We start from the raw sequence: 22,149 nt of genomic DNA, 5'->3' as shown, positions 1-22,149 counted from the left end.
AATACCAAAACTGGACAAGTGCACTACAAGAAAAGAAAATATAGGCCAATATCCCAGGTAAATATAGATGCAAAATCCTCAACAAAATATTAGCAAACCAAATTCAATAATACATTGAAAGCATGAGATACCATGATCAAGTGGGATTTATTCCAGGAATGCAAAAACAGTTCAACGTTCATAAATCAATCAATATGTCTGACATACCACATTAACAAAATGAAGGCTAAAAATTTCAATAGATGCAGATAAGCATTTGACAAAATTCAACATTCATTCATGATAAAAAGTCTCAACAAACTGGGTATAGAGGGAATGTACCTCAATGTAATAAAAGCTATACAAGGCAAGCCCACAGCTAACATCATACTCAATGGCAAAAAGTTGAAAGCTTTTCCTCTAAGATCAGGAACAAGACAAGGATGCCCATTGTTGCCATTTTTATTCAACAGATTACTGGAAGTCCTAACCAGAGCTTTTAGGCAACAAAAAGAAATAAAAGTCATCCAAATTAGAAAGGAAGAAAGTAAAACTGTCTCTATATGCAGGTGACATGATATTATACATAGAAAACCCTAAAGACTCCACCAAAAAAAAACTGTTAGAAGTAATCAATGAAATTCAGTAAAGTCGCAGGATACAAACTCGAAATACAAAAATTAGTTGCATTTCTAGATACTAACAATGACATCTTTAGAATGATAAATCAAGAAAACAATCTCATTTATAATTGCATCCAAAAGAATAAAATGGGCCTCACTACCTGGCTTGTTAGGGCCTGCAGCCATGCTGAAGTGAGGGATGAGCAGCAGTCAGGTTAAAGATGCATGGGCCTTTCTTCCCTCCCCGTGGAGAAAGGGGAAAGCCTAAGTATTTGGGAAAGCAATCCAAGCTCTATCATGAGTTAGTGAGGAGCTATGGCTAGACCCATCCTAAAAAGCTCTTGCTTTAAGATCTGTGAATTCTTGTGGGTCAGTATATGGATATGTCCTCTTCTCTCCAGTGTTTTTCCAGCATTATCAATCATCAGCCTCAGTGAAAATGAATGATAATGACAGTATCAAATTTAAATTGTAAATTGGGAATGAAGATGTTAAAAGGACTCACAATATATGTTTCCAAGAAAGTCAGCTTTTGCAAGTTATTTTTAAAAAGAATATGTGCACTTATACACTAATGATCCAACCAAGAATACTTGCTGAGGCAGTTGTTCTTTTTACATCAAGAGGAAGTTATTCTTGCTGTGACTCCACTGAATGTTTGCATTAAGAGTTCTAATGAGGAATCAATGGATTTGACCAATTCTGCATATAGTGAGATGTTTGTGGGCCCAGATGAGTTTGACATCTTTCAAATTGGAGTTGACAGTGAAATAACATTTTGCTTCAAAGAATTAAAGGAAATGCTGACATTTTTGGAAGGTACACATTCTCCTATATCCATTCATTTTGATATTCCTGGGAAACATATGTCATTAAGTATCGATGATATGTTATTGGAAGCTAACTTTTTTTTGGCTACATTAGCTGATGAGCCAAGTAGAGGATCTTCTCCACAATCACTGTGCCTTTCACAAAACCAAAAAAGGTCAGATCTGGTATGTTCAAATTCAAAGGCTGGTAAAAAAAAGAGAGCAAGGCCACACAGTATATCTCAATAAAAGCAACATCCAAAAGACTTGATCCTAATGAGACTCTCACAAACATCTCTGCATTGGAAAACTGTGGCAGCCCTATAGGGAAAAGAGTGAATGGAAATATTACTGAAGTTCCAGAAGCAGTGTCAGCAACACAGAGGAAGTGCCAGGGACTCCATGTCTCAGGAAGTTTTCTTGCATGTTCTTTGGAGCAATTTCTTCTGACCAGCGAGAACATTTCAACAACCCTTTTGACAGTCTGGCAATAGCAAGTGACAGTGAAGAGATCATGAATAATGGTAGTTTTTCCACATTCTAACACTTAATGATGGCTGAGTTGCACCCTTGCCTTGTCATGGACTTCCTTGAAATGGAGGATGGGCTTCTACTTTTCTAATCATCATCTTATGTAACAACCATATCTAGAAATAGCTGCTGGTCAAATGTATGTAATTTGCTTTAAATCTGTTATGCTACTTGGAAGGCAGAAGAGTTTTTTATGCAGGTCAAAGTCTCATTAGAATTCTTCAATTCAGTGCACATTTATACTAGAGATTTTACCATTCTCTTTGTCAGTTTTATAAAGCTATTTAAACTGTCTTCAGCAGCCATTGGAATGCATCAGTATTGCTTGTAGTTTTGTGACTAGTAGTCAGGTATCTTTTGTATTCAATTGCAAACATTAGAATTTTGATGCTTGCAAACATAGTAAAAAGTTATGCAATCTTTTCTCATGTAATGCCATAACTACTTTGACCATTGCTTTTGATATTTTCTTAAGATTTTAAGTAAAATTAACCCCTGGAATAAAAATGTCAAGAATAAAATACATGGCTACCTCTCTCTCAAAAATAAATAAATAAATAAATAAATAGATAAATAAATAAATAAATAAATAAAGTACATAGGAATAAATTAAACTAAGGAGGTGAAAGACCTGTACCCCCCAAAATATAAGACATTGATTAAAGAAATGGAAGAAGACACAAATAAATGGAAAGATACTCTTTGCTCATAGATTAGAAGAGCCAGTATTGTTAAAACGTCCATATTACCCAAAGCAATCTCCAGATCCAATGGAATCCCTACCAAAATTCCAATTACATTTTTCATAGAAATAGAAAAAACAATCCTAAAACTAGTATGGAAACACAAAAGACCCCGAACAGCCAAAGCAATCTTGAGAAAACAAGAAAGCTGGAGGTATCATGTTTTCTGACTTCAAACTATACTTTAAAGCTATGGTGAACTGGATAGCCACAAGCAAAAGGATCAGAATGGACCCCTATCTTACACCATACACAAAAATCAACTCAAAAATGGATTAACATCTTGAATGTAAGACCTCAAACCATAAAACTCTTAGAAGGAACCATAGGGAGTAAGCTCCTTAACATCAGTCTTGGCAATGATTTTTTTTTTTGGATTTGATATCAAAAGCAAAGGCAACAAAAGCAAAAATAAACAAGCAGGACTACATCAAACTAAAAAGTTTCTGCACAGCAAAGGAAACCATCAACAATGAAAAAGAACCATCAAAAATGAAAAGGCGACCTATGGAAAGGGAGAAAATATTTGCAAATCATGTATCTGATAAGGGGTTAATATCCAAAATATATAAAGAACTCATACAGCTTAATAGCAGAAAAACAAGCAATCCAATTAAAAAGTGGGCAGAGAAATAAATAGATATATTTTTAAGAGCATACATACAAATGGCCAACAGATACATTAAAAGATGCTCAACATCACTAATCATCAGGTATATACAAATCAAAATCACAAGATATCACCCCACACCAGTTAGAATGGCTGTTATAAAAAAGACAGGAGATAACAAGTGCTGGCAAGGAAGTGGTGAAAGGGAAACGCCTGTGCACTGTTGGTGGGAATGTAAATTGGTGCAGCCACCTTGGAAAACAGTATGGAGGTTCCTCAAAAAATTAAAGATAAAATTAAAGATATGATCTAGCAATTCCACTTCTGGGTATATATCTGAAAGAAATGAAATCACTGTCTCAAAGAAATATCTACACCCCCATGTTCAGCATTATTTACAATAGCCAAACATGGAGATAAACTAAGAGTTATCATTAGATGAATGAATATAAAAATGTAATATATATATATATATAAAATATATATATATATATTTTTCAATATATATATGCCATTAAAAAGGAAGAAATTCTGCCATTTGTGACAACATGGATGGACTTTGAGGGCATTATACTGAGTGAAGTAAGTCAAAACAGAGAAAGACAGATACTATATGCTAACACTTATATGTGTAATCTAAAAAAACTGAACTCAGAAACAAAGAACATATTGGTGGTTGCCAGAGGTAGGGGGTGGGGGTGGACTGTGGGGGAAATATGTGAAGGTGGTCAAAGGTACAAACCTCCAGTTATATATAAACTTATATATATGTAAACTTCCAATTGTAAATAAGTTCTGGAGATGTATGCCCATCATTGTAACTATAGAAAAAATAAAATTTTAAAAAATTATATATGATATCTATGATAACTTATAAAATCAACATAAAAATTAAAAAGGTTTACATTATTTGAAAATTCACTTTGATCTTTTACAAACCAAAATATTGTGCTGGCATTATTTTTCATGGCAAATTTAAAGACATAGATCATGCCAAAAACTCTTTTATCATGAATCTAAACTTTTTTCTTATCTTGTAACTATAATAACAAAGTCTATTACATAAATACACTTTTCAGTGTCCACAAAGGAAACATATATAGTTTAACAATTCTTTAAGACATTTTTAACTGTTTAAGTGGACTGGTTACTCCTGGAGTGCAAACATACAATGGAATAGTTTTTGGTAATTTTTAAAGTTTTCCAAGAGAGGAAAATGGACAGCAAAAAAAGGTGTGAGGGAGCTACTTCAGAGAAATATGAAATTACCACTCTGAGAGGCTAATCAATGTTTCCTCTGCAATGAGAGGAAAGACAGTTTAAACGTAGAAAAACAGATCTTGACATAAATGTACACACACAAAAAGAATGACATTCCAGCTTATTTTAAAATAACTCAGGGATTTGACAATTTAATAGAGCTATAGAATTAAAAAGTCAGCATGTATTAATCAACAAAGTACAGAAGTGAAATATTGCCTATGTTAAAAAAATAATTTTTTGCACTTATTTAATCTTTATTGAAACATAATGGACAATTAGTTGTTTGTATTTACAGTGTACAATTCAAGAGGTTTTTTTTTTTCAATTATAGTTGGCATACAATAATATACCAGTTTCAGTTGTATAGGATAGTGATCAGATCCACATAACTTGCAAAGTGATCACCCCACTAAATCTACTACCTCTCTTCCCTCTTACATATTTATTACATTATTAACCCTCTCGCTCAGGCTACACTCTACAACTCCATATCTATTCTGCAACTATCCATTTGTGCCTCTTAATCCCTTTGCCTTTTGTTGTTGTTGTTGTTCCCCCAACACCCCTTGCACCAAGTATCCCTCTAAATAGTCTCTGTATCTATAAGTTTATTTCTGCTGTTGTTGTTGTTGTTGATTTTGTTCTTTAGATTCCACATGTACGTGAAATCATGCGATATTTGTCTTTCTCTATCCGACCCATTTCATTCAGTGCAATAATCTCTAGGTCCATCAAGGCAATATCTTTTTCCATCCCCTTCCTTTTAGTTTGCGTGTGTCTTTTAATCTGAAGTGAGTCTCTTGTAGGCAGCATATGTAGAGGTCTTGTTTTCTTATACTTTCAGCCACTCTATCTTTTGGTTGGAGCACTTAATTCTTTTCCATTTGAGGTACTCGTTGATAGGAATGTAGTTATTACCATTCTTTATTCCTGTTTTTGATACATGTTGTTTCTTCTTAAAGAAGTCCCTCCAACATTTCCTGTAATACTGGCTTGGTGATGATAAATTCTTTTAGCTTATTTTTGTCTGGGAAGCTCTTTATCTATCCTTTAACTCTAAAAGATAGCTTTGCTGGATAAAGTATTCTTGGTTGTAGATCCTGTGTCTTCATCATGTTGAATATTTTGTGCCAAGCCTTTTTGTCCTATAGTTTCTTTTGAGAAATCTGCTGCCAGTCTTATGGGTCTTGGCTTATAGTCTTGGCTTCTTTTTTCTTGCCATTCTGATGAGTGTCCTTGGCTTTTCCATCCTCTATATAGGTCATTTGATCCTCCTCTTTATTCACTTTGTTTATTCCATTTAATATACTTCTCATCTCAGATAATGTGTTCTTCATTTCTGACTGGTTCCCTTTTATAACTTCCATTTCCATTTTTATGTTTTTTTTATCTCTTTGTTGAAATTCTCACTGAATTCATCCACACTTCCCGTAAGTTCATTGAGCATCTTTATAACCAGTGTTTTGAACTCTGTATCTGTTAGATTGCTTAACTCCATTATTTCCAGATCTCTGTTCTATTCTCTCATATGGTTTCTGCTTCTTTGTCTTCCCATTTTGGCTGCCTTTCTGTGTCTGTTTCTATGTACTAAGCAAAGCTCCTAAGTCTCCCAATCTTGTTAGTGTGGCTTTGTGTAGTAGGTGTCCAGTGGCACAGTCCTGAGAGGGGTTCAGCTGCAGGTCAAATTTAGTCTCAGCCTGCGCCCCTCTGGGGCCACCTATTAAGATTCATCCAGCAATCTACAGATGCTGTGCTTATAGTTGCCTCAAAAGGCCATACCAGAAACTGAGACCAGCTGCCACCAAGTATGAGTCTAGGGGCTGCTCATCCAGAAGCGCCTGACTAAGATAGGACACACCTGAATGTGGCTTGGGTGGGGCCATGAGTTGAGGGAGGTGGAGTTTCAGAGAATCCTCTGCACAGAATGACCTCTGTTATCCACTTTGATGGCATCTCCGCTATGGTGGCACTGAGTCGGCACACTGGGAGTGGGGAGGGCTCAACAGAGGAACAATGGATACCACTGGCACTTCTGTACAGAGCGAGTCTTGCTTAAACCTTCACTCCGACAATATCTTCCTGTAAGTCTCTGGCGCCCCCTGCATGCAGCCGAATTGGCACTGGTGCTCAAAGTGAGCAGGTCCATTACCGCGAAAGTCCGCTCATGGGCGTGGCCCCTTTAAGAGGCGTCTGCCACTGTCGCTGCCTCAATGCCACTCAGCTGCTTGGGACAAGGCAGCCTTGCGTCCTTGCCCCATCTTACCTTCTGCCATTGCAGGGTGATTTTTAGATTTCTCTGTAGTTTTATGGCTTGTTCATCTAGATGCCAGGCGATTTTTTCCTTGCCGTTTGCTCCTTGTTTCTGTCACAGCTTTGCTTTGTTCGCCAGAGGGATAAACAGAGCCTCTATCATCTACACCATTTTTTTTCCATCCACCAAATAACCTTTTTGACAAACAACAATCTCCTTGTGAGGGTTTCTTCTCCTTTTGTTCTGAGGTACCTCTCAAATAAACAATCTTGTTCCTGTCAAAACTTCCCCAAAACGACCACTGCAATTCTAAATTGCCCTTAATGAAATTGTGTCAGTTAGGAAAATAAGAGTACGAGTTAGAGGAACATGATAAAAAATGAAGGAAGCAGGTATTTGGTTCAGTTTTAGTTGGCACGAGTATCCATATGGACGGTGCCATGCAACCTTGTATTTCCAGAAGTTGGTCAAAGGCCAATTGTCATTGATCAGAGGCCGAAAAAATGTCCTCATTCTGGGCAGAAGAAATGAAATAAACTAGTTCTCAAGGATATAGACAAAACTCAGGAAGAAGTCCTTATAAAGGTTTGAAATGGTTACCCAAGGCAACGTTTATCCAAAGGACAAATTTTGGATAAAGTCTGAGATATCTTCTGAATTCCACAGTCTTTGGGGATGGTTGTAGGACAGATTTATTGGAACTTGGTTGATGCAGCAATTTGCCTGGTTAATTCTGATAACAAAAAGTCTCCAACATGCTAACTAGTTACATTACTGCCAAGCACTTGGTATCCTCAACTTTAAATTTAGAGAGACAAATTGTGTTCAGCCAGCAGAGATTGAGCAGTAACAGGTTTGTGATGCCCTTATACATCCAAGGCTGCACACCCATCCTTTCCCTATACTTTTCCTCTTGCAGACAAACAATATTTAAAACACAAGACAAGAGAACAGACCATAAGAGCAGGTATGAAGGCCAGAAAACAATTTAAACAAGGAAAATTAAAAATCTCATTGAGAAAACTCCAGGAGAATCTTATTCCAAAGAAAACAAAGTAATCCCAATGCTTAAGGTTCTCGGCAAAACATCACGACTCTTTAATGAGAACTTTTCTCCCAACTATGGGCAGGATGGCACCTCGGTTAGAGATAAGGGGTCTCAGAGGTGCACATTATTACTAGAGTTGAGAGTCCCAGTCCACGGTAGTGAGGGCTTCGGTTGATCTCCATGGATCCTCCATTTCTGACAATGCCCTTCAGACAAAGACCGCCAAGAACACAACTGTAGTTGAACACGGTAGACCACACTCCATGGGGAACCCATCTTGGGCATCTCAGCAAGCACATGTTAGAAAGGACTTACTGCAGAATTTGGGCTTGTTAGGTGATTTTCTAGGAGGGTTTGAGAAAAGGGAGATTTTCTCTAGGTTGTATGTTGTCAGGAAGTAGAGATAATTCTTTTTAGTCATCTTAATAATTCTTATCTAGAAGTTCAGAGGAATGGATCAAGGCTAAAGCTGTACTTTGTAGACACAGCAGTCATTCATATTGTGGGGAGGGGCTTGTGTTTGGTCATTTTTGTGGTTTAGACAATGTGTTCAGACATGGTTATGAAATGGTCTTTCTATCAATCCATTAGAGTGTCTTTGTGTGATGTTGATGTTCTGTGAAACTGTTTATGCTCAACAGGACAACACTGCAGCCTAGATGATAACACCAGGTGGGCCCCTAGCAACACCAAGGTTTCTGGAGGGAGAGGGCAAAACAACTCCCAGTTGCCATTAGCTGCTTTTCTCTTTTTTACCAACTACACTCGAAAAATCAAAATTGGCAACCCCTTTGATAGAATATGAACTCTCCACAAGTCACCACAGGCCCCGTTATTTCCAATACCTTATAACTGGTCCACCCCATTCATTTACAGTCCTACCTGCCCCCTGCAGGCATTTAAATTTGCACCCCTCACTAAGCAGTAAAAAAGAACCGTGCAAGCCCAGAGAGAAGTAACTTGCCCAGGATCACCCAGTGAACTGGTAGCACTGTTGCCCTGTTGAGCATCTAGTTTCACAGAACACCAACATCACACAAAGTGACTTTCTAAAGAGAAAGCCTATTCCATAATCATATCTGAATACATTGTCCAAACTGCAAAATGAGCAAACACCACCTCTTCCCCACAGTTCTACAATTCTCTGTGTTTAGTTTTCCCTAAAGCAAATCCCCCTGCCAGACATTAAGATCAGCTGTTATATCACACTTTTCACCACACTCTCTTGTCAACAATGTTTCTATCTTATTTATTCTATCTTTCTGGATTGGGCGTCTCACGACATTAGCTGGGATTCTAAGACCTTTACTCAGCTACTCCAGCCACCTCTGACATCCTTTCTGCTCTTTAAATACACGCCTGTTCATATCTTCTTGTCTTTGTATTTGCTCTTCCCTCTGCCTGTAACTCTGCCCTCACACCTCCACGTGGCTGCTGCTTCTCAGATTCAGCTCAGTATTATCTCCTCAGAGAGACCCTCTATAACTATCTTACTTACCCTGCATGCCCTAGCATTATGGCCACTTCCCCTGGGAGGCCACTCCCCTTTGGCGTTGTTAAAAAGAAACAACAGGCCCAAAATGGAGTCACTTGTGCTAAGCCCCACATCAACAAACCAAGACTTAATAACTAACCTGATTGCAGTCTCAACCTCTTGCAGGGGCGTAACCTTTAACCTGTCAACATGGAACGACCTGGTCAGCTCTAGTGAGATAATCTGCCCCACAGATCCCTTTGGGTTCCCTTAGGTGGGTGACCTTGCCTGAGATAACACATTCTTTGCTAATAATGCCCCTTTTTTCCCGTCCCCTTTCTGCCTTTAAAATACCTTTCCTTTTCTCCAGCTTGAGGAGCGCCTATTTGCTAGATAGGAAGCTGCCTGATTCACAAATGGCTGAATAAAGCCAATTCGATGTTTAAATCTACTCAGCTGCATTTTTGTTCAATAGCCTTCTTTAAGAGCTTGCCTTCGTGCTGTTTGCAGCGCTGAGGGTAGGCAGGCGGTAAGCCTTGCCCTATCCCTCCTGCTTCTCCGGGCCTCAGCTTTCCGGGAAGCGCTCTGAGAACGGAAACTCAACCACTGCGCGGGGACGTCGCTTTCCAAATCTCCGGTACTAACGACAGGAGCGCTCCTCGCGCAGCGTCATCACCGCCGCAGTCCGCGCGCGACCTGTCACCCAGCCGAGGCCACTGCGCATGCTCCGCACTCCGGGCCTCGAGAAGTCGGAGGCGGTTCTTCGGCGCGCCTGCGCTCTGCTGGGCCCGGCTTCCGGGAGGTGCCGGCGCGATGGCGCTGTTGGTCGGTGTCGCTGTGTAGCAGCGACGTGTGGGCGAGTGGGTCCCGGGGTCTTTGGGAGCGTCTGGAGGGCGCGGAGAGAACTTAAGGTCGCGGCCGCCGCCTTAACCACCTGGCATGTCGGCAGAGGCCTCGGGCCCGGCGGCGGCCGAGGCCCTGTCCCTGGAAGTCCCTAAGCCTTCGGGACTCGAGCCTGGCTCCGCCGCCTACGGTCTCAGACCACTGACCCCCAACAGCAAGTACGTGAAACTTAACGTAGGTGGCTCGCTGCACTACACTACGCTGCGCACCCTTACGGGACAGGACACCATGCTCAAGGCCATGTTCAGCGGCCGCGCAGAGGTGCTCACGGACGCCGGAGGTACGCGCGCTGCCCTTACTTGGGCTGTCCTCCATCCTTCGGATTGCCGTCTCCCTTATCCCTAGTATCCTCCATCACCCAGAGTCTTCATACCCCTTCTCTCGTTTCACTATCATCCAGTCAGCTCATTCTCACCTTCTCCAGCCCCTACATCCCATCTAATCTCCCCTTTCTCATTCATAATCTCCCTCCTCTCCCAGTCTTTACTCCGAGCAATTAACAAACACTTATGGAACAGCCCCCCTCTCCAACTCTGCCAGGAGCTGTAGCGATTCGCCATTGTCACCTCAGAAGTTTCATTACCGCTTCCATCCAGTTCTCCCACCCTTCACTCCTCACCTCAAAAAACTTAGGAACCAGCCTTGCTGCCAGCAGCACCCTTCCAGGCAGCCTTCCTCAGTTTCTTCCAACTTTCCAGCCCTTTGTTCCTCTCCACCTCAGCGCTGCTAACAACCAGCCTGGAGGGTTGGAGGGTCTTGCCTGTCTCTGTGTTTCCCCTAACACACTCTAGGAATCCATCTGTAAATGCAGATTGTAGAAGGTGAAAGCTGCTTCGGGTTAGCTAGGGACACCAGAGTGGAGAATGGACAATTCTCTTTGGCTGGAGAACCTTACCTTCTTGGAGTGTTCCATTCAGGTTAGGGCCCCACATTCCCAAGTGGAACCTTAAAGTTTGGGGGAGGGGGTTCAGAGTGGGTTAACAAGGGTTATGGGAGGTAGAGCACAGTCTTCAAATATCTAAAGGTGAAGAATTTTTTCAATAAGTATTTGTAAATTACCAGATACTTTAGCACTGGAGATAGTTTGGTAAATCAAAATGATAAGATTAGCCTTATGGAGTTTACTTTTTCGCGAGGCTGGGGAGAATAATAAGCAAGTAAACCTACCAAAAAAAAAAAAGACATGTAATTTCAGATAGTAATAAGTTCTATGAAGAATGTAAAGATAAAATGGTAGTGAACTGGAAGATGAGGTAGACATTTTAATTAAATAGTATGGTTAGAATTAACAAGAGCTTAGAGGTTTATTGATTATCTAATCTGTAGGAACTTCCTCATGGTGGGAACCTTCTCAGTATAGAACAGACTTAGGGAATTGATTCTCATTGGCTGGGTACATTAAAAAGGGGCCTATGGGAATATCCACTGGACATGTTTTAATGGGATTTTCTTGGATAAGGCAAAGGTTTGTGAAAGGTCAGTTCTCAGACTTGTAGCTTTGTAATCCTTTCTTCATAAAAATTTTGTAGCTCCAGGGCCCCCAGCAAAGCTATTCTTTCTCCTTCTTCTCTTCACCCCACCAGGTTGGGTGCTGATTGACCGGAGTGGCCGCCACTTTGGCACAATCCTCAACTACCTGCGGGACGGGTCTGTGCCACTGCCTGAGAGTACCAGAGAACTGGGGGAGCTACTAGGCGAAGCACGCTACTACCTTGTACAGGGCCTGATTGAGGATTGCCAGCTGGCACTGCAGGTGAGGGTCCCTCCCTCACCTCCTGAGTCCTGCCCCTATGCCCATGTCCCTGTGAGAGCTGCCTGAGTAGTTAAATATTAGGATATTAAAAAAAAAAAAAAAAAGGAAATATAGGGTTCTGCTTGGGGAGGCTGCCTCTGGCCTGGCTTTGACTAGCCATTGACTCCAGAGAATTTGGGAGTACTGTCCTCTACATTCCTGCTGCCTCAGGCCGAGCCCTCCTGGCACCTCACGCCAAGACTTTTGTATGGTTAAATGATTGTTCTTTCTGCATCTTGTTGTTACTACCCATCCAATCCAGCTGTTACACTACCACCTCAGTAATTATCCTTAAATACAACCCCAGTCTATTCTCTCCCTTGCTCAGAAATCACAACTCCTTTGATCCACTAGGAAAAAAAAAAACAATTTAAATTTGCATCTATTGTGGAATATAATGACCTCTGTGATCTGGTTCTATCCTGGGAGGCAGCACCCACCTCCTTCTCAACCTTAAAAAATTTTTTTTTGCAATGAAATCTGTTAGAAGCAGAGCTGCTCCAGATGAAACAGGGTTGGGGGTTCCAGAGCCCCACCTGCGGGACTTCTCTTCTGTGCATCTCTTAGGATTCTGAGGAGGAGAGCTTGGAAAGCATAGCCGGGATATGTGGGTAAAGTGTCACTGCCACCATAGCTGACTGAGTGACCTTGAGTGAGTCAATTCCTCCCTCTGGCATTCAGTCCTCATGTTCCAAAAGATAAGGAAATGAGAAAAATACAATGCAGTGAGTTTTACATAAAGCCTTTTATTTTGTCTTATTTTTACAATGTTAAAAATGTCCTTTCTTTTATGATATAATATTAATAGATTATAAGAGTTTCTTTTTTGATGTCCTGTATACATTAAAAAGTGTCAACTATGATCTTGGAAGTGCATGTCTGCTCTATAGTTTTACATTTATCTAATGTTATCTCACACCCACTCCTGAATCTAATGTTTATCTAATGTTATCCACACCCACAGAATCATTGTGTGTGTCAAGTCCGATTCTATCTTCTTGTATGTACATCTTGTACCCCTGTGTGACATTAAAAAAAAAAAATACCATGAGGGAATTTAAGAATTTATCCAAGGTCAGAAAGCAGCAGAGCTCACATTTATTCCCAGGTTATCTGACTCCCAGCTTTCTTCTATGCTCCAGCTGTCTCCTTTTCAGGTTTTCCTGAGACCATTGCCATCCCCACCCCTCATGGCTAGGTTTTACTTGTTTGTTTGGAGGTTTTTGTTTCTTTAAGATTTAGGTACAGAATACTGAGTTCATCATATTCCTCAGCGTGTGGCACTTAATCTTCATTGGTCTATGGAAATCTTTTCTTTTTGTTTTTTTTCTTCATTCCCAATCCCTTGCCTACTTCCAGTTCCCCCACAGATAACCCTCCAAGTATGTATGTATGTTTTCATACATATGCTTGGATTATATTTGTACCCTTGAAAAGCTAAAGCATTGTTTTATATGCGTTTTAAATTTCCATAAATGGCATTGAGCTATGGATTGTGTGTTCTGTTTCTTAATTCAGCACTTTTTTCAAGATCTATTCATGCTGCTCTATGTACATTTAGTTCTTTGCTTCTAACTGCTGCACAGGAATCTATGGTATGCATTCACCATATTTTATTTATGCATTCCCCTGAGATTGGAAACCTAGATTGCCTCCCACTTTCTGCTCCCACAGATGGTGCCACTGTGAGCATCCTCATACATGTGCCCTTGTGGGTCTTGGGCCAGGATTTATCATGATTGTAACTGGAAGTGGAATTGCTAGGTCACAGGACACATACAAATGAATTTCAGCAATCTCATTAGATTACTCTCCTGGATGGCTGTAGTGGCGCTTTATATTCTTGATTATCAGGGATCCCATTTCTGCATATCCTTGACAATACATAGCATCATCCAGTGTTCTAATTTTGCCAGTTGGATTGGTATAGAGTGATCTCATTTTAATTTGCATGCCTCTGATTACTAATGAGATTGAGCATCTTTTCATATAATAGCTTTTTTTGGTTTCCCCTTCTGTGAATTTCCTACTCATATTCTTTACCAAATTTTCTACTGATTTTTTTTTTTTAATCTCTTTCTTGTTGCTTTACAGATCCTTGCATATTTTAGTTTAATTCCTAGGGAGAATTAAGCCCTATTACCCTAAGGCATGTATTGTACATAATAAATTTACTTTTCTCCTATGTATCTGGAACAGTACTATTTACCGATCATACTCAGGAGAGTTGAGAAAATAGTTATTCAAGTTATTTGCTGGGTTTTTGAGATTCAGGAGAACCCCAGTTGAGGAAGCCTGTTCAGATAATAATTTGCAGTCAGTTTTAGATGTTGCCAGTATTTTCTCTTAGAATGCCACCTGTCTGTAGCATCTATTGTAGAATAGAAATCCTTATTTTTTTATTGTAAATAACCATTTATTATATTTAAAGCAGTATATATGTGTAATACATATTATTTTATATATATGTTATTTTTACACATATATAATGTGTGATACATATTATTTTTTATATATATATAAAATAGAAATTTAGAAAACAGATAATTAAAAACATGAAAGCACCAAATGTCCTTCTAGATTTTTTTGTGTGTGTGTTTGTGCGCGCACGCCAAAATATAGTCATGCTGTATATGCTGTTTGTAATCTGCTTTGTTTGTTTGTTAATAATTGCCATCTTTCCATGTCAATAAAATTTTATCTAATGTCCAAGGCATACGCAAATTTCTCCATTTGTTCCAGAAATGTCTTTTGTAGATGGTTCATCTAACCAAGGACTTAATCTAGATCCTTGCATATTATGTTCTTTAAGCCTCTTCCAACACCTTTTATTCTCGTGATGTTGACTTGTTAAATAGACCACCAGTTTTTCTGCACAGTGACCCACTTCCCAAGTTTTCCTAGTTGTTTACTTGTGTCATTTGATTTGTTACCCTACCCTACCCTGAGTTTCCTATAAACTAGATGGTAGATTTAAAGGATTAATATTAAACATTTTGGTTAGAATACATTTTAGGTAATTTTATGTATTTTTCTATTATGTTATATTGTAGAATAATCACAATTCTGTCATTCCCTCAACATTATTACGTAGGCATTTTGTAAGGTCTTACTTCCTATTGTCAACTGGAGAAATTCTTGATTTTCATGCAGTCGAATTCTTCTTTCTTTTTTTTTTCTTTTTTTGCCTAATGGTATATCTTTTTAGGATTTTGTTTAAGAAGCTTCTTTTTCCTAGTTATATTTTCTATTAGCTTTATAGTTTTATCTTTCATATATAGGTCTTTTGATCTAAATGGAATTCACTATTGTAAATGTGAGTTATGAAGGGACTTAACTCTTTTTTTTTGTCCTACATAGAGTGAACTAGTTTTCCCAATGGCATCTATTAATCTATGGTAGCTAGTGTCCAAGATGGCCACCAGCAATTCAGCTTATTCTGGCTCTTGTTTAGTCCTGTCCTATACTGTATAGGGCTGACTTATGTAACCAGTAGGATATTGCAGAAATGATAGTGTGTAACTTAAAGCTAGGTCATAAAAGACATTGCTGTTTCTGCCTCTCTCTTGGATTACTCACTCTGGGGGAAGCCAGCTGCCATATGAGGATACTCAAGCAGCCCTAGGGAGAGGTCCATTTGGTAAGGAACTGAAGCTTCCTGCCAATAGCCACCACAACTCCCAGCCACATGGGTGAACTATTTCAGTAGCAGATCCTTGAGGCCCAATCAGGTCTTCAGATAACTACAGCCCTGGCCAGCATCTGGACTGCAACTTCATGAGAGACCCTGGGCCAGGACCATCTAGCTAAGCCAATCTCAAGTTCCTGACCCCCAGATACTGGGAGATAATAAATGTTTATTGTTTTAAGGTGCTAAATTTGCAGTAATTTGTTACCTAGCAATAGATAACAGAGTTTGGTATCTGGAATGGGGTTCTACCACAACAAAAACTTCAAATGTGGGAGTGGCTTTAGAACTAGGAAGTGGGCAGAAGCTGGAAGGACTGAGGAGAGTGTTCATAAAGGCCTAAAGGGCCTTAAAGAGTCTGTACATAGGAGTCTAATGACCTTCGAGGAGGCTGCAGTGAGGAATATACTGGAAACAGGTGCAGAGGGGATCCTTGTTATGCAGTTGCAGACGTTTAGCAACACTGTCTCTTATAGTAATGTAGAAAGTGGAAAACATACCTAATGAACTGGGTGGCTTAGCTAAAGAGATTTCCAGACAAAATATTGAAGGTGATACCAGGTTTCTTGGTGCTTATAGTAAAATAAAAGAGGAGATGGGAAGCTAAAGGAAAAACAGTGGCACAAAAAGGAGCCAGGAATTATTGGGTTTGAAAATTCCCAGCCTTTCCAGATAACAAATGAGGTTAAAATGAACAAACAGCTTCTAGGCAAAGCTCAAATACAGGGCATTGTTAGTAAAACATGGTCTACAATGAAGCTGTGGGTATGATTATAAAATCCTTCAGACCTCAAAAATATCCAAGAAGATGTCTCAGAGAACCATTCAATCAAATAATAGTGCATCTAAGAATCTTAAGGGTGTTGTCCCTCAGCAGTCTCAGCACAAGCCCAAAGCAAGAGAAAAGCTTTTTGGATGTGGCTTTTGTCTAATGAACTGAACCCCAAGACTCACAAGACACCCATTAAGTTTTTAGGAATTCCATTAGCAGAAACACTGCCAGCTTGGACTGAAAGGGACAGATACAATGCAAGAGGAGAAGAGGCCTTTGGATCCCCAAAGTTCTACAGGGAGGAAGCAGGCTAAGGAAACCATGGAACTGCAAGCATGGACTGTCTTTCATGGAAAAGAAAGGATGACTCAGGGCACCCTGAGCCAAGAGCCATAGAGAGTCATTTTGGGGCAAGAGTAGGCATCTGAGAGCTTCCAACCTTTGTCTAACTGGACTACAGAATTTCTATGAAGCAGTGACTTCTATGTGCCTTCTGTCCCCTACCCCGCCCTTTTGAAAAAGAGTGCCCTAGTGATTATCCTAATGCCTGTTCCACCATTGTATATTGGGTGTATGGAAGAGATAACTTGTCTCTTTAGTTCACAGGTCTTCAGATCAAGAGCAAATGTACTTATGACGCTATAGTTAAGGAACTACTCCCAAGGAGCCTCATCCCCACCTGGACCTGCTGTAGATGACAAGATTCTGTACTTCAAGCTGATGCTGTCATGGGATGAGACTTTGGGAGATCTGGCAGGGGATGAATATATTTTGCGTATGAGAGGAATTTGAATCAATGGGAGCCAGCCTTCAAGGCAGTCCCCAGTAATTGTTATTCCCTAATACTCATTCGCTTGCGTAGTTCCTCCCACACTGAATAGGGCTGACAAAACTAGCTCCATCTTGCTCCCTCTTGAATTATTTGCTTTGGAGAAGCCAGCCGCCATGTTATGAGGACACTCAAGCAACCTATGGAGAGGTCCCAGTAACAGGGATCATGTTTCCTGCCAACAGCCAGCATCAGCTTACCAGCCATATGAATAAGCTTTCTCAGAAGCACATCCTCCAGACTCATTCATGCCTTCAGATTACTGCAGCTCCAGCTGACTTGACCACAAGCTCACGAGAGACCCCGTGCCCGAACCGCCCAGCTAAGCCACTCCTGAATTCCTGACCCACAGAAACAGATATAATAAATATTTATTGTTGATTTAAGCTAAGTTTTGGGATAATTTGTTACACAGCAATAACCAATACATGCTCCATACTTTTCCCACTGATTTGTGATGTCCTTTTTATAAACATCAGTTCTCATGTGTACATTAGTCTGTTTCCAAGTTCTATTATATTCCACTGTTTTTGTTTCTGTACCAAAACCACACTGTTTTCATTATGGCTTTTTGGTTATTTTAATATCTGGCGTGGTCAGTCTTTTTTGGCTTTTTTAAAAAATTGACCTAAGTAATAATAGACTTTTATTCTTCCATATTAATTTTACAAAAGTCCTATTCATTTCTCAAAAAAAAAATCTGGAGTCTGTATTAGAATTGCACATCTAGTTTTTAGACTGGGAGAGGTGAGAGGGGTTCTGACATGACGTTTCTAAAAGAAGAAAAAAGCCCGTGTCTGGTTCTGATTCTGCCTCCAGCTCTCCAGCCAGCCAGGCTGTTCAGTCAGTAGAACTAGTCAACAGCAACTACTGTATACTAGGCACTTAGTTCCCAGGTGGGAAGAGACAGACCATGAGCAAATATACCAAATATAAGAAAATGTGAGGAACTAAGTGCCTCAAAGAAAGTGAACTGATACTGTGAATAGGAAGTAGAGGAGGCTGCTTTAGCCAGGGAGCTGAGGGAGGAGAACCAGCACCCTCTGAGGAGCACTATTTTTGAGATCTGAAGGGGATGAAAGAGCCAGCCATGCAAACAATTGAGTGCAGACTGTTTCCAGCAGTGGAAACAGCAAAGGGCTAGGTGGATATATGCTGGATGTGCCAAGCAACAGGCCATCGGTAGGGTTGAAGCCCAGCAGGCAGGGGAGAGTGGTAGAGATGAGATCAGAGATGTCGAATTCTGCAGAGCCTTATGGACCACTAAGTCTGGATTTTGTCCCAAAGGCAGCAAGCAGCTTTTGAAAACTTTTAAGTGAGGGAGTGAGTGATCTTTGCTTGTACTGTTAACCACCTTCCGCTTCTTCTCCAGCAAAAAAGGGAGAACCTGTCCCCGCTGTGCCTCATCCCCACGGTGACATCTCCCCGGGAGGAGCAGCAGCTCCTGGCCAGCACCTCCAAGGTGAGGCCCCTGAGCCCTGTAGGGTGGAGGTTGGGGGCCTCTCCATGCAGCCTGACCCCCACCATTCTCCATCCTCTCTCCCCCAACAGCCCGTGGTGAAGCTTCTCCACAACCGCAGTAACAACAAGTACTCCTATACCAGGTGACCACCAGGGGAGCAGGGAGGTGCACTGGGTGGAATCCTGGGCTAAAGGTAGCCCTACTCCCGGCCCTGGGAAGGAGGAGGGGTGGGGGGTGGGGCAATGGCCACACAGAGGAACTAAAAGTGTGCCTGACTGAATGCGAACTCCAGTTCCACCGCTTACCCACTGGGTACTTTGGACAGGTCATTTTTCACTTCTGAGGTTCAGTTTTATCAATAAATAATGGGTTAGGCGAGGAATAGATAATGACTAGTGTTTACTAAGTGCTTATTTTACAACAGGTATTGTCTAAGTGCTTTACATTTATTGACTCACATAATCCTCACAATCGTTTGAAGGAGGTACTATTGTGATCTCCATTTTACTGATGAGGAAATTGAAGCATCAAGAGGTGAAGTAACTTGCATAGGTCACCCAGTTAAAAAGTGGTGGAGCTAGGATGCCAGGTGAAGCCAGAGACTGCACAAGTAGCTACTCTGCTGTACTGGGATTTGCTCAGCAAATGCTACTTCCTTTCTGAGGCCTCCTTAGCCTAGCCCCAGGGATTGAGGAAGCTCCCTGCTGGGCGCCAAACCCCTGGGTTGGACCTATGCAGGTGGGGGGAGGAGGGATGGGGGCTGGAACAGAAGGAGGGAAGCCAGTTGTGCTGAGGCCACCTGGCCCCCTGGTCCTCAGCACTTCGGATGACAACCTACTTAAGAACATCGAGCTGTTTGACAAACTGGCGCTGCGCTTCCACGGGCGGCTGCTCTTCCTCAAGGATGTACTGGGGGACGAGATCTGCTGCTGGTCTTTCTACGGGCAGGGCCGCAAAATCGCTGAGGTGTGCTGCACCTCCATTGTCTATGCCACGGAGAAGAAGCAGACCAAGGTCAGAAGGGGTTCAGGGCCTGGTCAGGAAGGGCTGTGGTGGTGGGCAGGACCAGGACCCTCCCTGGACAAAGGCAGCTCAGCAGATCAGGCAGGGGAAAGTCCATCACTGAGAGTCAGGAACCAGAGTTCCAAGTTTTGGGGTCTTAGCTGTGTAAGTCATGATATGTCATCTGGTTCCTGACGATGTTATCAGCCTGGTCTCTTCTGACCTTGATATGAGGAATGTGCCTCAGATACACCAGAGATCTTGCAAGTCTCAAGTACCCAATGCTATTTCACACTTCCCTACCTTTGCACACATTCTTCCTTTTTCTTGGGATTATTTTTCCTCATCCCTGTCTGCCCAGTGAACTTATGCTTAATCTTTAAGACCCAAGTCAGGCATCACTTCTTTTGGGATTTTTGCTTATGAACTTTAAACTGAACAACCCCAGACAAAGATGTCAAACTTCCTTCTTAGCTAAACATGGTATTTATTGTAGTCTGGGGATGGAGATTGGGGAGCGGGGTTACTTCTGCAGCAAGGTGTTAGTTCCTTGGGGGTAGGCTGTATTTTTTCTCCCTCTCTAGCACTCGTGGAGGATAGTAGAAGAGTTTATCACGTAGTGGAAGCTAGGAAACATTTATTGAATGCATGAATGAATGAATGACCCAGCTTCTAAGAAGCTTCCTCTCTAGTTGGGAAGATAGGAAAATAAACCAATAATTACAATGCAGCTTGTTAAGAGTTATGTTAGTTATATTCCTCCAAGCCACACAAGGAAAACGCCCAATCAACTCTTCACTTTATCCTTTCTACTCATCATTCTGTCTCATTGAACTGGCCTCCTTGCTGCTGCTGTCAAATAATATATCACGCGCACACCTGCCCCAAAGCTTTTACACTTGCTATTGCCTCCTCCCAGACTGCTCCTTCTCTAGTTATCCGCCTGGCTCCCTCCCTCCCCTCCTTTGGCTGTTTGTCAAATATCCTCTGCAGTGAAGCCTTCTCTGAACTCCCCCTTTAAAGTTATAACATTCCTGGCCATAGCCATCTCTACCCCTTTTCCTGCTATATTTTTTTTCATAACATTTGTCACCATCTGACAGTTTATATTTAATTAAATGTATGTCTGTGTCCTCCCCCTAGAATGTAAACTTCCTGTAGATAGGAACTTTGTCTGTTTTGTTCACTGCTATATTCCCAATGCCTAGAACAACACTTGGTACAGTGCAGCCACTCAGTAAATATTTGTCTAATGAAAGAACACACTGAGACTTGATAGCAAAGAAGAGAAAACATATAGCTGCCTGACTTCAGAGCTGGACCTCAATGTATTAGTGTGACTTTGCTGAGTAAAGAAGTTGCAAAGAGGACAGTCCAGGCTAAAGAACCTGTGTTTGCAAAGGCTAGGAGGTATGCCAGTGCAGAGCAGCTGGGGGAAGGGGTAGCTCTGTGACTGGACCAGAAGGTGGGAACTGGGGATTGCTGGCCTTTTGCAGGTGGAATTCCCAGAGGCCCGGATCTTTGAGGAAACCCTGAACATCCTGATCTACGAGACTCCCCGGGTCCCAGACCCAGCCCTCCTGGAGGCCACAGGGGGTGCAGCTGGAAGTGGCAGGGCAAGCCGAGGGGAGGATGAGGAAAACCGAGAGCACCGTGTCCGCAGGATTCATGTCCGGCGCCACATCACCCATGACGAGCGTCCTCATGGCCAACAGATTGTCTTCAAGGACTGATCCTTGATCTTGCTCCCTGTTTTCCTCCTGCCACTAGGACTCAGTCCCTCTCTCTTTTCCTCCCCTTCCCAGATCTTTGCCTCGGCTTTGCTGGCTAAGTCGTGGGTCTCCCTTCTGTCCCTTCATTGCATGGTACAGTTCACTTTGGCCCTTTTCCATTCATTCCCAATTCATTGCTAACAACACGGTACATTCCAGCCCTTTCCCTAAGAGCCCGTCAGAAGGCCTACTTTTGTTCCCTCATCTCCATCCTTGCCCTGCTATCTTCCCTCATCAGCTGATTTAAAATTATTTAGAATTCCCTTTCTCTTTTTTTAGTACATTGTACATGCCAAAGTGTTAAGCCAGCCCTTATAACACCCATCACGTTCTGAGCTGCCTCCCAATCATTGTGCATGGTAGTTTGCTTCCCTCTTCCTTCTCCCACCATTCTCCCTACCTCCTTAACTTTGTATTACGTTGGCCTGGGCCTGTACCAGCTCAGCTACTGTTTCGTATTATTTATTATTTTAATTTTCTATTAAATTATTGGAATAAAGTTGAGTTGAGAATCTGGTGCTGACTCCCAGAGAGAGGGCCAGGGAGATGGCTGTGTTAAGGAGATACTTAGGTGGCTGGATGAGAAGACATGCAGCCC

At 41.5% G+C, this 22,149-nt stretch overlaps 1 protein-coding gene and 1 pseudogene across 1 annotated transcript; both read left to right on the top strand.

Annotated features, from left to right (window-relative positions):
* The first annotated feature begins 315 nt into the window (after positions 1 to 315).
* LOC120620487 (cell cycle checkpoint control protein RAD9B-like) lies at positions 316 to 1,955 on the top strand (annotated as a pseudogene).
* Positions 1,956 to 10,091: 8,136 nt separating this feature from the next.
* Positions 10,092 to 22,067, top strand: KCTD13 (potassium channel tetramerization domain containing 13). Its single transcript, XM_039884552.1, has 6 exons — positions 10,092 to 10,514; positions 11,818 to 11,987; positions 18,688 to 18,777; positions 18,867 to 18,919; positions 19,596 to 19,791; positions 21,276 to 22,067. Exons 1-6 carry the CDS (start codon positions 10,271 to 10,273, stop codon positions 21,510 to 21,512), a joined length of 990 nt encoding a protein of 329 aa, XP_039740486.1. The 5' UTR covers positions 10,092 to 10,270; the 3' UTR covers positions 21,513 to 22,067.
* The last annotated feature ends 82 nt before the right edge of the window (positions 22,068 to 22,149 follow it).

This window comes from Pteropus medius, unplaced genomic scaffold, assembly GCF_902729225.1.
Source record: "Pteropus medius unplaced genomic scaffold, Ma_sr-lr_union100, whole genome shotgun sequence".
In the NCBI taxonomy this organism is placed as follows: Eukaryota; Metazoa; Chordata; class Mammalia; order Chiroptera; family Pteropodidae; genus Pteropus; species Pteropus medius.
The sequence above is the reverse complement of the archived record's forward strand: the minus strand, read 5'-3'. Positions and strand labels throughout refer to the sequence as shown.

Coding starts and splice junctions, on each gene's coding strand:
- KCTD13 (XM_039884552.1), top strand. CDS start 10,271: ATGTCGGCAGAGGCCTCGGGCCCGGCGGCGGCCGAGGCCCTGTCCCTG. Junction 11,988..18,687: donor ATTGCCAGCTGGCACTGCAG/GTGAGGGTCCCT, acceptor CTTCTTCTCCAG/CAAAAAAGGGAGAACCTGTC. Junction 18,778..18,866: donor TCCTGGCCAGCACCTCCAAG/GTGAGGCCCCTG, acceptor CTCCCCCAACAG/CCCGTGGTGAAGCTTCTCCA.